The sequence below is a fragment of the Protopterus annectens genome, chromosome 13.part0 (assembly GCF_019279795.1).
Source record: "Protopterus annectens isolate FY-2018-M chromosome 13.part0, PAN1.0, whole genome shotgun sequence".
Classification (NCBI taxonomy): domain Eukaryota; kingdom Metazoa; phylum Chordata; order Ceratodontiformes; family Protopteridae; genus Protopterus; species Protopterus annectens.
This window is the reverse complement of record NC_056747.1, coordinates 569,969,398-569,988,082: the sequence shown is the minus strand read 5'-3', so window position 1 is coordinate 569,988,082 and position 18,685 is coordinate 569,969,398. Positions and strand designations below refer to the sequence as shown.

Here is an 18,685-nt window from a genome sequence, read left to right as displayed (position 1 = left end):
TTAGACCACCAATAAAGGATCCTTCATCTCCTGGGATTTGACTGTTGTGCTACAAAATCTAACTCAAAAACCTTTAAACCTTCAGCAAAAAAAAAAAAAAATGACCTAAAATTTATTTCATGGAAAACAGTCGTCTTAGTTGCTATTAGTTCTGCAAGTGAACTCCAGGCGGTTTCATCAAAGATTCCCTGCATTATTTTCTATAAAGATAGGGTTACAAATCAGCAAACTTTTTTCACAGGGCAATGCATTAGTTGGCCAACATGTGGAAATGTGCCCTTTCCCCCACTGTAGTACAATCTCAGAGTTAGTGTAGATAATTGGGGGGGGGGGGCAATGGCCCCCCACTTTCATGTGTTTGTATTACTTGGTATGTTGGCCTACTAAATTAGTGCCCTGAGAAAACATTCGCTGATTTGATAAAAGGGTAGTTACAGAATAGGAGTCAGTGATATAGACCTGTAAAATTCTTAGATTGATGGTCTATAAAAAGAACTGCATCTGTCAGAATAATAGGAATATGTGGTTTTTAGACACATTCTGATAAAAAGTTGTATGTGAATGTCAGTTAATATTATGAAATGTTATAACATTTGTCCAAACAAAAGGAATTTGTATTTGAATGTTAGGCTATGTTTGGGGAAGTCCACTTCAGCAGCTTGAAGAAAATGAAACAATCTGAGACCTTGATAGCTGTTCTAAACAAATTCCACTCCAGTTTAACTCAGAAAGACACTAATGTGGTAAAGATCCGGTTCCTTCTAGTTTAATTACAACTTTGCATAGACTCATGTTCTGCATGGAGCTGTGCTTGCACAGCTTTCATTTGTCAACATCACATATACAAGATTTGGGATGCACAAGCCAGTGCATTTCTTTGTGCCGGTCCCAAGCCCGGATAAATGGGGAGGGTTGTGTCTGGAAGGGCATCCGGCATAAAACTTTACCAAAACATTTCATGCAGTCACCAAGAAAAATGTTTATACCAGATCGGTCAAGGCCCGGGTTAACAACGACCGCCACCAGTACTGTTAGCCTACAGGGTGCTGGCGGAAATTGGGCTACTGTTGACCGAAGGAGGAGAAGAGGCGGAAGACATGGCCGAAGGCAGGTGGAGAGGAGAAAGGCTAGGACTGTGGTAGTGAAGGTCGGAACTTTGAATGTTGGCAGTATGACTGGTATAGGGAGAGAATTAGCTGATATGATGGACAGAAGGAAGATTGGTATATTGTGTGTGCAAGAGACCAGATGGAAGGGGAGAAAGGCTAGGTGTATTGGAGGTGGGTTCAAATTGTTTTATCATGGTGTGGATGGGAGGAGAAATGGCGTAGGAGTTATTCTGAAGGAACAGTATGCTGAAAGTGTTTTGGAAGTGAAAAGAGTGTCGGACAGAGTGACGTTTATGAAGCTGGAAATTGATGGTGTAATGATGATTGTTATTAGTGCGTATGCTCCACAAGTTGGGTGTGCAATGGATGAGAAAGAAAAATTTTGGAGTGAATTGGATGAAGTGGTGATGACTGTACCCAAGGGTGAGAGAGTGGTGATTGGAGCAGATTTCAATGGGCATGTTGGTGAAGGGAACAGAGGGGATGAGGAAGTGATGGGTAGGTATGGTGTTAAACAAAGGAATGCAGAAGGTCAGAGGGTAGTGGATTTTGCGAAAAGGATGGACATGGCTGTGGTGAATCCGTGTTTTAACAAGAGGGAAGAGTATAGGGTGACATACAAGAGTGGAGGAAGATGCACACAGGTGGATTATATCTTATGTAGGAGGGCCAGTTTGAAGGAGATTGGAGACTGTAAAGAGGTGACCGGAGAAAGTGTCATTAGGCAGCATGGGATAGTGGTTTGTAGGATGACGTTGGTTATCAAGAAGCGGAGGAGGAGTGTGAGGGCAGCACCAAGGATCAAGTGGTGGAAATTGAAAAAGGGTAATTGTGAGGTGGAGTTCAGGGATGTTAAGGCAGGCACTGGGTGGCAGTGAAGAGTTACCAAATAGCTGGGTAACTACAGCAGAGCTAGTAAGGGAGACTGCTAGAAAGGTGCTTGGTATCACATCTGGACAGAGGAAGGACGACAAGGAGACGTGGTGGAATGAGGAAGTACAGGAGAGTATACAGAGAAAGAGGTTGGCAAAGACGTGGGATTGTCAGAGAGATGAAGAAAGTAGACAAGGAGTATAATGAGATGAGGTGCATGGCAAAGAGAGAGGTGACAAAGGCTAAGGATAAGGCGTATGAAGAGTTGTATGAAAGGTTGGACACTAAGGAGGGAGAAAAGGACCTGTACTGATTAGCTAGACAGAGGGACCGAGCTAGGAAAGATGTGCAGCAGGTAAAGGTGATAAAGGATAATGAGGGAAACATACTCACAAGCGAGGAGAGTGTGTTGAGGAGATGGGAAAGAGTACTTTGAGGGGTTGATGAATGAAGAAAATGAGGAGAGAAGGTTGGATGATGTAGGGATAGTAAATCATGAAGTACAATGGATTAGCAAGGAGTATGTAAGGATAGCTATGAAGAGAATGAAGAATGGAAAGGCTGTTGGCCCAGATGACATACCTGTGGAAGCATGGAGGTGTTTAGGTGAAATGGCAGTGGAGTTTTTAACCAGATTGTTTAATGAAATCTTGGAAAATGAGAGGATGCCTAAGGAATGGAGAAAAAATGTTTTGGAACCGATTTTTAAGAATAAGAGTGATGTGCAGAGCTGTAGTAACTACAGAGGGATAAAATTGATCAGTCACAACATGAAGTTATGGGAAAGAGTAGTGGAAGCAAGGTTAAGAAGGGACGTGATGATCAGTGATCAGCAGTATGGTTTCATGCCAGGAAAGAGCACTACAGATGTGATCTTTGCTCTGAGAGTGTTGATGGAGAAGTACAGAGAATGTCGGAGGGAGTTGCATTGTGTTTTTGTAGACTTAGAGAAAGCATATGACAGGGTGCCTAGAGAGGAGTTGTGGTATTGTATGAAGAAGTCAGGAGTGTCAGAAAAGTATGTAAGAGTGGTACAGGATATGTACGAGAGTAGTCTGACAGTGGTGAGGTCTGCGGTGGGAGTTACGGATGCATTTAAGGTGGAGGTGGAGTTACATCAAGGATCGGCTCTGAGCCCTTTCTTATTTGCACTGGTGATGGACAGGTTGACAGACGAGATCAGACAGGAGTCCCCATGGACTATGATGTTTGCAGGTGACATTGTGATCTGTAGTGAGAGTAGGGAACAGGTGGAGGAGACCCTGGAGAGATGGAGATATGATCTAGAGAGAAGAGGAATGAAGGTCAGCAGGACTAAGACAGAATATATGTGTGTGTGAATGAGAGGGAGGATAGAGGAATGGTGAGGATGCAAGGAGTAGAGGTGGCGAAGGTGGATGAGTTTAAATTCTTGGGGTCAGTAATTCAGAGTAACGGTGAGTGTGGAAGAGAGGTGAAGAAGAGAGTACAGGCAAGATGGAGTGGGTGGAGAAGAGCTTCAGGAGTGATTTGTGACAGACGAGTACCTGTAAGAGTGAAAGGGAAGGTCTACAAGAGGGTAGCGAGACCAGCTATGTTATATGGGTTGGAGACAGTGGCATTGACAAAAAGGCAGTAGTTTGAGCTGGATGTGGCAGAATTAAAGATGTTAAGATTTGCACTGGGAGTGACGAGGGTGGACAGGATTAGGAATAAGTATATTAGAGGGCCTGCCCAGGTTGGAAGGTTTAGAGACAAAGCCAGAGAGGCACGATTACGTTGGTTTGGACATGTGCTGAGGATGGATGCTGCGTATATTGGGAAAAAGATGCTAAGGATGAAGCTACCAGGTAACAGGAAAAGAGGAAGGCCTAAGGTAAGGTTTATGGATGTGGTGAGAGAGGACATGCAGGTGGTTGGTGTGACAGAGCAAGATGCAGAGGACAGGAAGAAATGGAAACAGGTGATCTGCTGTGGCGATCCCTAACGGGAACAGCCGAAAGAAGATAATGATGACATATACAAGATTTGCAGATTCAGAAAGCAAACGCCCTTTAGCAGTAAGGTATCTTTAGCTTGTGCATAAAAATTTGATTTGTAGATCTTTCAGGGTTTTGCCCATATATGGATATTGCAGATCTGCACTTTCTGCCACTTCTGTAATCATAATTTTTTATTATGATAACTCTCCCAACTCATCCTCCATGACAATTTCCCCTTCACAAGGCATTAATACAGCAGAGGCACAAAGTGTTGCATCCCAGTCTGAAAATTATGAACAAGTACTTTTTTTTTTTGCCAGTATCTTAAATATCTTGAAGGCAGCAAGAATGCCAGATATGTAAAACTTGTGCTTCCAAACTGTAAGAGGTTTGATAGGACTGCATCAGAGACTTGCAACCTTTGAACTACCCTTTAACAAGACTGCTGGAATAACTAAAACATTTATTTTTGTCATTTTTGCCTTTTTTTCTTTTGTGAAGATGTATCTTCCATTTCTCCTTATGTTCTGCTGTAGTCTATCGTACTACTATAGCATCTTTTTAAGAGAGTTCACTTAACCACCAGAAAGGCATATTTTCCTCTTGGAATTTGATTTTTTTGGATAAGCTAACTGTCTTTCTGCCTGTACTTGCAGATTCACAAGAGACAAAATAGCTTTAATGGGAAAGCGCTTTTTTCTGGTGTCCATTACTTCAGTAAGAAGGATTTCTCACTTGCCCTTATTTGTAAACCTTACCTGTTCTATCATAATGTGATTGAAAAGCAGTACTTCCTGATTACAAATATAAAGCCGGACATTTTTCACAGTAGTTAAGAAACTGACAGCTTAGACAGTATACCAGAAGTGCTTAAGAGTTTCGAAAAATGAATCAACTGTTTCTGTTAAACAAGAAGAAAAATTGTTTCTGCTATAGTTAGTACAGTAAACCTTTGCAAGGCATAGCCATAAAGCATATTCCAGTAAGACAGCACCAGGATCAGCTGTATACTTTGCCCAGGTTCATAGGTACTTAGTAAGGTTTGATCCTTGAGGATCTTTACAAGTCTAGCCCCGAATTCCCATGAAGTTTTTAGCCTTTGCAATTTAAGTATGAATAACCCAGGCATAACATTTACATTACCCATACCCATATTAGACAAGGATGCAAAAAGAGGGGTGAATTTGCAGTTTCCCACCAATTTATCCAGATTTTTTGAATGCAGTAAGGGAGTTACTTTGCTTTATGTGGAGAGCAAGACTATTCCAAAAAAGTGGTATTTCTCTATTATACTTATCTGCCCCTGTAGCATGTTCTCTTTGTTTTAGAAGAGATTAAGATCTCTTGAGCAATTTATTATGCCACCATTGGACATGCAGATTTGCAGTAGCTCTGAGAGGATAGGGTAGGGTTAAGGCTCTGTATGTGAGGCAGAGATCACCCCCCAGTATGATACCAAAAAGATGAGCAAGGCTTTGAAATTGTCCTTGTAGTTTTTATGATTTAGACCGTTGATTTTCTTGGTAAGAAAGCATTGTGGTAAATCAAGATCTGAAGTAGTTAACTTAATTTTATCTGCAACCTGTGGGTATACGGATCCGTATCGGATCCGAGCCGGCAACTTTTTTCTAGCATCTGCTCCAAGCTCTGAGCTCCCCCCCTTACCCATAATGCCCTACCATCTCCTATCTTCCCTCAGATCTTGTTTGCCGCGCCAGTAGTGTGCATCGTGGTCGCCTTTGCTCTGAGCTATATAGGGATAATAAGTGGAAATTGTCTTTCATAGTGTGTTTGTGTAGATTAAACCTTCCTCCCCTTCTGTAGTAGCACGTTGGTCGTTAGTGTTTTTAAAAAAAAAAAAAAAAAAGTTTTGTTGGTAGGAGAGTAGTTTTCAGGCCTACCCTTCCCCTACTTGTGTGTGGTTTTTCTTTTGTGTGAAGGTAGTATCCTTACCTTTGAACACAGGACTATGGCTGATCAGCCAAAGCCTGTATTCAAAAAATGTACAGTGTGTGGCCATAAGCTTTCCCCTGCTGATGGTCACACTCTGTGTGTGATATGTCAAGGAGTAGCACATCTATCTACCCAGTGTGCTATTTTTTCTGGATTCAACCCCAGGGCCCTTGGGGATCGCAAGGCCAAGTTAGTCACCAAAGGCCTTCTCCCAGTTGCCATGCTGGATTCTGCCTCGGCCTCGGTCTCTGGTACACCCCCCCCCCCCAGACAGGGGCGATGGGTCCCCTAAGGACAGATCTTCTGTCAGTGAGGCTGACAAAGATAGAGAGAAGGAGAAGGAAAAACGCAGAGAAGAAAGGGAGAAAAAGACAGGCATCGTAAGAGATCCCCAGACAGGAAGCTCTTTCTCAGTCCTCCATCCAAGTCCAGGAGGCCTGTTTCTCCTTGGCTCCTGTCACCATGTTTCTCACCGGAGCCGTTGGAGCTTTCAGACCCAAGGCCCTCCACCCCTCTGCGCAGACCAGCCAGATCCGAGTCAGTGGCCTCTTCGAGGTCGACTCGGAACCTATCTGAAATGGATATGGACAGGATGATGCGGAGATTTCTTCAGACCAAAATTCAGATGGGAGTCTTGCAAGGTCCCTTTCCCTCTGGAGGGGCGACCTCCATGCCTCTTTTCCACCCCATCTCTCCTTCCCCAATCCATGCTTTGGGGCTTTTGGATCCGAGGTTTTTCGGAGCTGGTAGCGCGGCGCTGACAGTTTCTCCAACCTCGACTCCGGCTGTTACCTTGAATTCCTCGGATCCGACCTGCTCGGATCCGAGTGACTCTTGGAGCCGTGGACAGGGAGTCGGACCTGGGGGAATGGATTTTTCGGCTCCGACCCTTTCAGATCCGATCTGTTCCCTCAGACCTCAGACTACCCTGTCATCGGCCCCGGTCCCCGCTTCGGATCCGGGGAGGACTTATCCTTCGGCCTTCGAAGTGGTGGAGAGGGTTCTCTCCCAGGGATTGAGACCCCAGCCCATTCCCTCAGATACCACCCAGGCCCCTCTGGATTTGGTGACTACTCCTTTCAACCTGTCTCAAGGACAGCCGGTGCCAGAGGATCCCCAGGTCATTTTCCCTGAGGAAACCCCTGCAGCTCGCAGACCCCTTCTGAAAGTCCCACTAAAGAGGGCCACCACAAGTGCAAAAGGAGGCACCTGGACTCCCCCAAGTCCCTCACCACTGACACTGACTTAGATGAAGGAGAAGGTTCCCCCAGGTCACCTCCCGAAGATGTCTCCTTTGGAGAAATTATGGAAATCCTCCGCCAGAGGGGAGGTTGGTCACCCCCAAAACCTTCTGGGGATGAGTCAGTGTTCCTGCAGGCCTTTGGCACGGGCTCATCTACTTCCTCGGTGTCCCCACCAGCAGACCCCTTGGTGAACCTCATCCCCATGAGGGCATGGAAGGAGCCTGACACCGTAGAGCCCATTCCCAAATGTCCTGACAAGGTCTTATCTCCTCCTTCAGATAGACAACCCTGGTCGAAAGGAGCCCCGGTTGATGCTATGTTGGTCGCAGCGGCCACAAGGAAGGAACTAGCACAGGAGAGTTCCTTAGTCCACCCTTCAGACAAGGAGTCCAGGTCGGTGGATAGGTTTGGGAAGCGCGTATACTCTTCAGCGACTTTTTCTATCTGTGCGCTGAACTATTTGGCACATGTGATTTGACTACAGCGAGTCCTTGCTTCGGAATTCGCTGAGTCGCCCCCAGAGTCTTTATCGCCGCAGGACAAACAGCTGTTTTCGGCAAAAATGTCCACTCTGAAATCGGTCACGAATACATCTATGCGGCTACTTTCTCACGCCATGTAAGGAGCACTTAAGGGTGGCTGGGACAGGCATAGCCATGTGGCGTCATGCCTGGCTCAGATTGTGTCAGTTCGCGGACCCTTTCAAGGTGTCGTTTATCAACTCTCCCTACGATGGCCCTTCCGTCTTTGGGAAGACAGTACGTGACACACTAGTCCAGAACGAAAAGGACGGGAAGATTTTGTCTGCCGTCGGAGTCTGCTTCTCTAATCCTCAGCGGTCCTTCTCTAGGAATCAAAGAAGGCAGAAGATGTGGTTCCGAAAATCTCAGTTTTCCTGGGATTCTCAAGACAGCTATTCCCCCAGAGGCAGAGGGGGGACATGATCGATGCTGACCCAGAGGTAGAGGGGGTCCCAGGAACTTCGGGTCTAGGGTACCCTTTTCTGATAGACCCGGTCAGCAGCCCTGAGGGGTTGCCCGATTGTCCTTACACCCAGCGGCATGGGAGTCCGTTACGACAGATCGCTGGGTTCTTCAGATAATATCCAAGGGTTACTCTATTCCTTTCATTTCCCCTCCAAACATTACAAGACACCTCCTGGATGTTCCACCCCACTCACAGGGAGGCCGCAGTAGTAGAGGTTTCAAAGCTGCTTATCAAACGAGCCATCGAAAAGGTTCCCCCCCGATCAGTCTGGATTATGCGTCTACTCAAGGTTTTTTTTTTGGTGCCAAAAAAGACGGGGGACCTCAGGCCCATTCTAGACCTGTCCATATTAAACCTCTCGGTAGCAAAACAGAAATTCCAGATGGTCACTCTACAGTCCATTCTACCTTATCTCCGAGAGTGCAACTGGATGTGCTCGTTAGACCTTCAGGATACTTACTACCAGTACAAATTCTAGACTTCATTGGGGCATGGTTACACACTTTGCAGATGAAGGTATTTCTAACTCCAGACTGGATTCTACATCTCAGGAGCCACATAGCTCAGATAGCAAACTCCCAGTCTTCAAAGGCGAGCGAGGTTCTCTGGGCTCTAGGCTCCATGGCTGCCTCCACATCTATTCTCCCGTATGCACGTCTTCACATGCGGGTTCTTCAGTTGACTCTGGCGGTCCAGTTGTCCTGGCTAGACCTACCCATGGAAGTTCCGATCAAGATCAGCCACGTTTGCAGGGCATCTCTTCTTTGGTGGTTGACGTCACCGGAGATATCAGCAGTACGTCCATTTGCATTAACCCCAGTCCAGACCACAGTGACCACGGATGCCTTCCATCTCGGGTGGGGGGGACACTGTTTGGGAAGGACTATCCAAGGCACGTGGTCCCAAACAGAGACCAATTTGCACATAAATGTTCTAGAGATGAGGGCAGTGCTTTTAGCGTTGGAAGCCTTTCACACAGTCCTCCCTCTTGGGCTGATTGCAATTCAGTCAGACAACATGTCGGTCATCTGGTATATCAACAAGCAGGGGGGAACCAGATCCTACTCTCTGTCGCGAGGCCATGAGAGTGTGGGAATGGGCGATTTTCACCAGTCTGTGTTTGATAGCAATGCACATCCTGGGGCGCTCCAACATTTTAGCGGACAGATTGAGCCGGGCCATTCTGATGCCCTACAAGTGGTCTCTGAAACAGTCAGTAGCGGAGGAGATTTTCCTGGCATGGGGTCAGCATTGCTGCAATCTCTTCGCATCTCCTTCCAACGTGAAGTGCAGCGAGTTCTTCACTCTGATTTCCCTCACCAGGGGAAGTCCCCAGAGACACTCTAGTCCATGCTTGGTCCCCCTGGCTTCTGTATGCTTATCCTCCATTGCTACTCATTCTGAAGTTTCTTCAGAAAGCTTGCCGACTACGGTGCAAAGTGATCCTCATTGTCCCATTCTGGCCTCGTCAGGTTTGGTTCTCATTCCTTTGGTCTTATCTATTAGCTCACCCATGGGTTCTGGATCCCTACCCGGATCTAATTTCCTATCCGTCGGGGACACGTCCACCCGATCTGGGCAATCTCAAGCTTACAGCTTGGTTGCTCCAGTTCCGTTAATCGCCAGGACTTCCAGTCTTTCATCCCAGGTCAAATCGATTCTAGTGGCCTCTTTTAAAGATTCCACTAGAAAACTATATTGCAGTAAATGGAAGCGCTTTTCCATTTGGGCTTCACAGAGAAAAATAGATCCCTTTACAGCTCCTGTTCCAGCGGTGTTGGACTTCCTGTCTAGTATTTTTCAGCAAGGAGCTAGTTCCTCCACAGTTTCCAGTTTTCACGTTGGTGAAGACAACATGGCCTTAGCCTCCTCTAGGCTGTGCAAAGCTTTCCTCAAAGGTACTTTCCTGCTACGGCTCCCTGTCAAGGATTCTGTTCCTACTTGGGACCTTACTTTTGTTTTACAGGCATTGGTTGCCCCTCCTTTTGAACCTGCAGTGTCGGTGGACTTAAAATTTTTGTCCTGGAAGACCGCTTTCCTAGTAGCCATCATTTCGGCTAGGAGAGTTTCTGAGCTTCAAGCTTTGTCTGCCGTGCCTCCCTATTTGGTCTTCCATAAGGATAGGGTTTCTCTCCGTACTAACCCTTCCTTCTTGCCTAAAGTGGCATCTGAAGCAAACATAAACCAGTCCATTAATCTGCCCGTTTTCTTTCCCAATTTTCAAAATAAAGGTGAATACAAACTCCATTTGTTGGATGTTCATAGACAACTACGCTTTTATCTTCATAGAACAAAGTCTTTCCGCAAGACTAACCAATGGTTTGTTTCTTTTTCCAAAGCATTTATGGGAAAAGCTATTTCTAAAGTTTCTTTAGCCAGATGGATCACTCTTTGCATTTCACATGCTTACAAAGCAAAAGGGTTATTACCTCCTGGTATAGTTAAGGCTCACTCTACCAGGTCCATGGCAACTTCTGCTGCTTTTTGGTCCAGAGTACCCTTGGACGATATTTGTGCAGCAGCGACATGTGCCAATTCACATACCTTCATTTCCCATTACAAATTGGATCTGATTTCGAGGGGTAGAGCATCCTTTGGCTCTGAAGTGCTCAGGAATATCCTTCCATAAGTGCCTCCCAGGATCGGAGTAGCTGGGGACTCTGTCCCACAGGTTACAGATAAAATGCAGTTAACTACTTCAGATAAAGAAGTTATGTACTCACCATAACGTTCCATCTGAGTAGTTATACTTCATTTTTCTGCAACATTCCATCCCCCGGACCTTATCCTGTTTTCAGGTTGGTTATTGGGTTGAGTTGCATATATATTAGTGCAGCAAACTCGATCTGAGGGAAGATAGGAGATGGTAGGCATTATGGGTAAGGGGAGGAGCTCGGAGCTTGGAGCAGATGCTAGGAAAAAAGTTGCCGGCTCAGATATGATACGGATCCATATACCCACAGGTTGCAGAAAAATGAAGTATAACTACTCAGATGAAACGTTATGGTGAGTACATAACTTCTTTTTATGTTAACTGTTTCAACAGCTACATAATGAAGGGGGTATTTTAATTTGATCAGCCAAATAAGTGCCAAATACAGTGGAATGATCACATCCTTGGACCTAGACCTTTACTAATAAGCTGTGCATTGAAAAAGGACTTTCTTACAATAGTGGAGTTACGGTGATTGAAGGATAGTTTGTTGCCTGTATGGGTTCCCAGGTCCGTAACTGCCAAATCATTTTTCAGGGGTGTGTTGTCAATATGATAGTTAACTTTGATATCATGCTTGCTGAAGGAAACTGCTATACATTTTTTGGTATTTGTTTTAGTTCATGTTTATGACACCAGCTATTTGTTTAGGAAAGGCCCTCTTATTAGGTCTTGGTGTCCTCTGGAGAGTTTATAATGGCACCAAGATTACAGTCATCTGCAGCCATAAACCCTTTATAACTTTGACCTCTGAAAAGTAAATACCAAAGAGAAGTGGCCCAAGCACTGAACCTTGGGATGCAACACTAGTGAGTGGTCTTTTGGAGGAGGTAGAGCCACCTACCATAATTTCTTGGATTCCATTTGTGAGCTAATTTGCTCTCTTATGAATTACATAGGGCTTAACATTTAGCTGGAAGAGTTCATCAACAATACCTGAGTGTAGAATGGTGTCATACTCCTTTATAAGGATCATAGGAGATTACTAGGCTAATGGCTATGGGGCTCTTACAAACCTAGCCAAGAGTTTACCCCAAAAAACAAACCTCAATCAGCACCTGTCGCCTCTGTCAATGAGAGATGCGGGTGGAACCCCTGAGATAAATTTGTGGTTGCCCATCCACTAATCAAGGTTGCGCTTGAAGAGGGTCAGCGACTTACTTTGACTTATATGGGGAGTCTACTCCAGAGATGGGGCAGCCTCTGGGAGACAAACCTGTCTCTCCAGCAGGTTTTCTTAATGTCACATATTAGATTTAAGCCTTTCGATCGGGTGCTACGCGAGGAGTTAGACAAAATACACCCCTGCCAAATAATTAAACCCAGGACCCTCTGAACTACAGTACAGTCCATTAGACCACTAGGCCAACTCGGCTCTAAAAATATTCAGACTCTGCCAAGTTTCAAACCCAGGACCCTGTCAACTACAGCAGAGTGCATTAGCCCACCACAGTATGTACCATTTTTCGTTCATTCATTGGTTCAGTAACCTTTTCAAAGAAGTCTTCCAGGTTATGAAAGCTTTCTGAAGCAGACGATGCACATGTTTGTAATGTATATATCATAACAAAAGATGTTAAGAGAGGTCACTATAGCAGTAAAGCTACCCTTCCTGTACCTCTTCACCAAAAGAATTATTTTTGGTTGATGATAACTTGTTTATGCAGTTACTGTTGATGTACTTAAAATGGCTGCATTTTGGAGAGCGAGATCTGCACAAAATATTTTCTTGTATGTGTAAAAAGGGCTTGAATAACAGCAGAGGATCTTCACAGTGTTTACTATATACAAGTGTGTTGCACACCAGCCAGCCTATCTGTGAAGACTGACACAACATCAGCTTTCATCTTAATAAGGAAAAAGGGTACAGATGGTGAAAAGTGTGTGTGTGTGTGGAGTGGGGCAAGGAGGATGGAAGGAGGGTAAATCCAATTGTTTTTATTTCTCAATGAAAAACTACTGTTGTGGTAAGTGCTGTACTTTTATTTTGTTTGTATGAGCTGTTGAATTCTTAACTTTGCTGCGTCTTTTGTGATGTAGCTCACCTGCAAGCAAACCTCTCAAGTGTACATCATTTGGGGTCTCAAAAAGTCCATGTTCCTCATAGTTCCACATTGAAAGGGTCTGTCACATATTCAGTGTTAGGAATTTTTAACTGACCCCCATGGTAAATAGAAATGACTCGTATTAATTCATTAAAAGATCTTTCTTGTAAGTAAAACCAACAAATTGTAACCATCCTATGATTTTCCTAGTTGAAGTTGTTAGTAAGCCATTAGTATGTATTCCATATTTCGTTCATTTGTTCCACATTATGAGGGTTAGTGTCCCTCATTTTGGAGATGGAAGGTTGAGAGCTTTGCCTGCAAATAATTTTAGTATGATGCTGATTAAAAACCTTCCTTTTTTTTACAGGACGGTAGTCTTCAGTGTCCTTCTTGCAAAACTATCTATGGAGAGAAAACAGGGACACAGCCAAGTGGTCAAATGGATGTTTATTCACTCCCACAGTCCTTGCCAGGTCATAGTGATTGCGGCACTCTACAGATCATTTATAACATTCCTCCAGGAGTTCAGGTAATTTTCAGATACAGAATGTTATGAGATGCTTTCTGCATTTTTCTGAGTGTATAGGGGTGTAACTGTTCCAGCAGTGCACCACTGTGTCTGTAAAACCATAGGTTTGAGAAGCAGTCTTTCCTATCCCATTTACTGTTTTTTTTTAATATGTGGTAGGGATAAATGGAGGCTACATCTTGCAGCACTGTTTGTACTCATGAGTACCAGTCAGTCCCATCATGTTCCCTACCACCCCAGCAGAACACGAATCCGTGGTTTGAGAAGTAGTCTGTGTGTTTCATAGTTACATGCCACTGTTGTCAGTTGACATGCCATCAGTCCTCCTACCTCAGGAGCGGTCACGTAGGCAGCCATCAGAAATTATTAGTTGGGTCTCAAACCTTAGCCTGCTGGTGGTTGACATGAGCACACATGTCACTTTGGGGTATTCTCTGCCCTCAGCTGGCATGTGCATGTTGCAGCACATGCTGTGAGGGCTGCCTTCATCAGTTTGGATCTCCAAACCTTTGTCCCTTGGTCCTGTCGCCATTGTTATTATGCAAGCTTTCAGTTGAACAGGACTAGTTTGGCTAACAAAGCCACCATTCTTTTCTGCCAGGATGAGGGGACCAGCGTAAACTGTTTGCTCCCACCTTTCTTGACTAGCACTTCAGTTCCCAAGCCACTAATACAGCTTAAATGTTATTTTTATTACATTCAGTGCTTCATCTTGCTGTGCTACATAGCCATGGAGGTGGCATGCTTCTGTGCTTAAAGATGTAGCACAAGTTAAAACTCTTGGTGTATTTTTCACTGTTTTTAAATTGTTATTGATTTAACTCTGTGCCCTTTTGCAATTAATTTAGTAACCTTTGTCATACTTGCATCAAGGCTGATAATTAGTTAAATGCCTTTTTAATAGTGCTCTGTAAACATTTTGGTTAATTGTAAGATTAAGTGCTGATGTTATACCTTCTGCCATTCTCTGTAAAAGTTTGTGTGACTTTTAATTTCAGCTTAAGTATGTTTTTTTTCTTTTGGTATAGTTCGACAAAAATACTGTGGGCATTATGCCAAATTCAGCAAAGAAGCTGGAGTGTAAACTATCTTCTAAAAAAGAAAGTGTTGGAGATGTCTTTGCTGAAAAATCTAAAAGGCAGAATCAGAATCCCTTCCACCAGCACATATGACCGTCATTTATTTTCATTAGAAATGTGATTTGTGGACACTTGGATGAATGCCACTCACCACTGCAGAAACACAGAATCTCCCATGAAACTTCATATGACCAATAAAGATTTTAAAGTGTTAATGCAACATATGCTGTTAACCTTCATTGGTCGTAACGTCAGCTTCAGTGTCTTAACTTTGATTTCATTGGCTTTTCATTCCATCCACTTATCTTGGCAAACCACATTGCAGAGGAGGCCAGCTGTGTTGCAGACATTGTCTTTCAGTTGCTACTGATACCTAGAAATGGTGTCCGAGCCAGACAGTTGCATAAAAGATTCTCTCCTGTGAGGCACACTGCTATACTGCCTATTTGCAACTCTATCTAGCACCAAAACACCACGTAAAAAGTACCTTTCCCCGATTCCTCCAGTGGGAAAGGGGTGTCAACCCAAGGATGCCCTTATTCACAAGTGACGTCTTGGCCTCCACTGTGATTTTCCTCAATTTTCTGTGATAAGATTCATACAAAAAGCCAGACTTCTCAAAGGCAGAGTCATTATAACACATTTTTGGCTTAAGATTGTGATTCTCCATACTGCATCTATATCTGCTGGAGAACCTCTTATGACTATATCCCAACAAGACTCTTATAACCCATTCCTCCAACAAACCTCTCTCTGGCATTTGCTTTCTAAACTAACAGCTTGGCTTCTCCCTTTCCACTAATAGCCAGCAACCTGACCTTTTCTAATTTCGTCATACAGATCCTTTCTTCTTCCTAGAATCCTTCAGCACAAAACAGGATAGATGGACTGTTTTCATTTTGGGCTTCCCTCAAAGGACTGGACACTTTGTAGTCCTGTCCCTTCTGTTCTTGAGTACTTTTATGAGAGTTAGGTTTCTGACAGGAGCTATTTTTCCATTGTAGTTTTTGTCTGGCGTTTTCAGTTTTCAATCTGGTCTACATGGTTCTCTTGCTTCTTTTAAGATCCTTGAAGCCTTCTTACAATGAACTTTTCATATCAGTCCCTTGCCCTTCTCCCACCATTTATGAGCCGCCGTCCCCCCCCCCCTTTGGTCATGTATCTCCTGTTGATGAAGCTCACTGTTCCTCTTATTGAACTCACTTCTTCTACAGACCTTGAAGTACCTGTCCTGGAAGACCCTTTTTTCTGGTGACCATGAATTTGGCCAAGGAACTTTCTAAGTTAGAATCCGAGTTAAAACACTTTTATTACAGATGCAGGTTAGCTCTTAGAACCAGTCCTTTTTTAATGCATAATGTGGCCATGGAGACAAACCTAAATCAAGATGCAGATCTGCCTCCTTTTTCCCCCAGCTTTTCTAACAATGATGAGTATCACCTTCATTGAATAACTTCCACAGGTAACTTAGATTGTGTAGGTGTAACAAAGGCAATATGTAAGGATGACCAACTCTTAATTTCTTTTGACAAAATGAGGTTGTCAGACTTTCTAAGGTCACCCTGTCAAGCTGGTTATCAAGTGGCTTAGAGCTTTATCACAGTACAACTTGCAGTCACCTTAAAGGTCAGCTGTACAAGAGCAGTAGCCACTTTAGCCATCTACTTCCATAGTGTTTTCTTGGAATATAGCTGTGCAACAACTACATGGTATTCCCTTTACCAGCTTTGCAAACACTGAAAGTTTATAATTTCAAGATACAAGTTTTCATTTTGTGCCGTTGTAGTCCATGGTCTGTTCCTATGAGCATGTCCACCTGGAAACATCAGTTAGGCGTTAAAATAAGTTATTTGCTCTTTTTACCAGAACTATGTAGATGTCAACTTTAAGGGTATGCTAAAATGTCTTCAGATTTTAAGTCTTTGTGAAGCAGTGTTATATGATTGTGTTACCTTGGAACTTTTAATGTTTGTTTGCTACAGCACTGCCAATGCTCTGTCTGTATAATCATGTTAACATTACTAAAATACTAAACCAGCAGTGTACAGATAAGACTATGGCTAAGTTATGGCATTTTGGCTAGGAGTGCTTGTATGTTTTGTATTTCAATTCTGACTAATGCATAATGTAGTAATAGTACAGACTTTATGTAGAGATCTTTAAAAACAATGGCTCAGAATTTCTCTTATTTACTAAGTTTCATTACACCTATGCCCTCTTTTAGGGATGATGTTATGATGATGATAGATCTATAAGATGATGATCATGCTCTGTAACATACCTTCCCTCTGTGTCCCACCTTTATGTATCTTCTCTCTCTCTCTCCCCTCCTTTCTTCTACACACTGCTAAAGCATTCTAACCAAATATGTAGAGGCAGACATCCATGATGCTTGATGGGAAGAGAGAGTGTTCTAAGCAGCTTGGGGAAGTTTTATCCACCAGTCTGAATGCCTGCAGTATTAGTCCTTGTGGTTACAAAGGATTGGTCAAATTATGGAAGGTATGTAATGTTTGATGTCCTTCCATTTCACTGTAGCTGTATTCATTACAATAAGGATAGTCTGTCAAGGGCGGCCCGACATCCAGACAGTATACTTGAAGCCTTTAGGTTGCTTTATGGTATGCCGTATGTCAAGCGCATGCTCCCCTTGTAGCATAGGGCTTAAAGGTGACATCCGGATTTGCCTTCCTCAGAACTACTTTGCTGCCAGTCTGAACCCTATCTCTTGATAGTCAGTCTGAATGCCCATTCCTTTCCTGGTTCACCAAACCATTTCAGATAAGTGCCCTGTTGTGTTTTCTTTTTCTTTTCATTGTTGCTTGTGTGCCAGTGTGGGAGACAGATTCCCCATAAAGACTGTCGCGAGCAGTGCTTATTTTGTCTTGGTGCTTCCCACGACCATACATCCTATTCAATTTGTCAATCCTTTGTTCCTAAGACTTTCTGTAGTGTACTCTCTTCTTTGGACTTGTATTTAGAGAACCAGCATCGTAAAGCTTTTAGCTAAAGACACGATGGAAGGAACTTTCCATTCTGGGAGACAGCCATCTATGAAGATTACCAAAAAGTGTAGGTTGGCTTCTTCTGCTGTGCAGCCTTCACTGGACATCTCTCCAAAGGCAAGTGAAAGCACAGAGGATCGCCCGGCTCTGCTGTTGGATTCTTCTGCCGTGACTGTTTCGGAGGCCTGCATGGATCCAACCTTATGCACGTCCTTGAAAGCCTTGCAGACATCTGCTTTGGATGTTCAGGGGACCTGATGGGGATTATTTCATAGGGGTCTAGGGGTGTTCCTCAGATTTTGATCAGAGAGGAAATCCCGACTGCTATTATTAAATGCTGTCCGGGGTCTGAGCTTCCTATGTTTTATAAGGTGGACATCCCCTTGAAGAAAAAACAAAAAAGACTAAGCATATTTCTCCTGCTGCTAATGCCCTGCAGAGTGACTGGCAGAATTTCACTCAGGGGATATTGAATGCTTTGTTGGCTTTAAAACCTCCTCATGAAATTTCTGTTCCAGCTCTCTCTTGGCCCTGTACTCTCCTTAAAATACCCAGGGAACAGGATTCCTTCGAAGAGGAGGTGGAGTCAGATGAAGAATCCCTTGCTTATTCATCTCACATTCCCTCTCCTTTAGACTATGGGTCTGAGGAAGAGAAATCCACTAGTCCTGACACTCCTTTCAAGGAAATGTCTTTTGAGGACACAATCTTCAGAATGATGGAATTTTTTAAATGGGATTGTGTCCAGGTTTCTGAGGTACAGAAGAGGTATTACAAGCTCCTGCAAATGGACTCTCCTAGACTTTCTGCTGTTCTTCCTGTTTTGGCTGCTTTGTTGGATGTTTTTTCTACTGCTTCTATGGCTCCTGTTCCCAGCCCTCGCCCCCAAGAACCCCGATAGGTTTTATAGAGTGCCGGAGGACTTTTTCTATATAGGTGCCCCCCTGCGGACCCTTCTGTGGTGTCTGTGGCTTTTAACAAGCCATCTCAGTTGCTGCCTTCTAAGAAGTTACTTCCTTCTGATAAAGATAGAAAAACTATAGAAAGGCTAGGTTAGAAGGTTTATACCTCTGCTACCTTAGCTTTTAGTGCTGTCAGTTATCTGACCCATATATCCAGGTACATTTTGGCTCTTCTTTCCCAGGCCTGTCGGGTAATTTCTGATCTCCCAGACTGTGAAAGGA

At 43.9% G+C, this 18,685-nt stretch overlaps 1 protein-coding gene across 5 annotated transcripts in view; it reads left to right on the top strand.

Moving 5' to 3' along the window:
• Window positions 1-18,685, top strand: part of DTX2 (deltex E3 ubiquitin ligase 2) — a 1,297,167-nt gene that overhangs the window by 960,881 nt on the left and 317,601 nt on the right. For all 5 annotated transcript variants that reach the window (XM_044054219.1, XM_044054221.1, XM_044054218.1 and 2 more), the window contains one exon: window positions 13,256-13,417. In XM_044054219.1, the coding sequence (XP_043910154.1) occupies window positions 13,256-13,417 (162 nt within the window). The remainder of the gene's footprint in view (window positions 1-13,255; window positions 13,418-18,685) is intronic.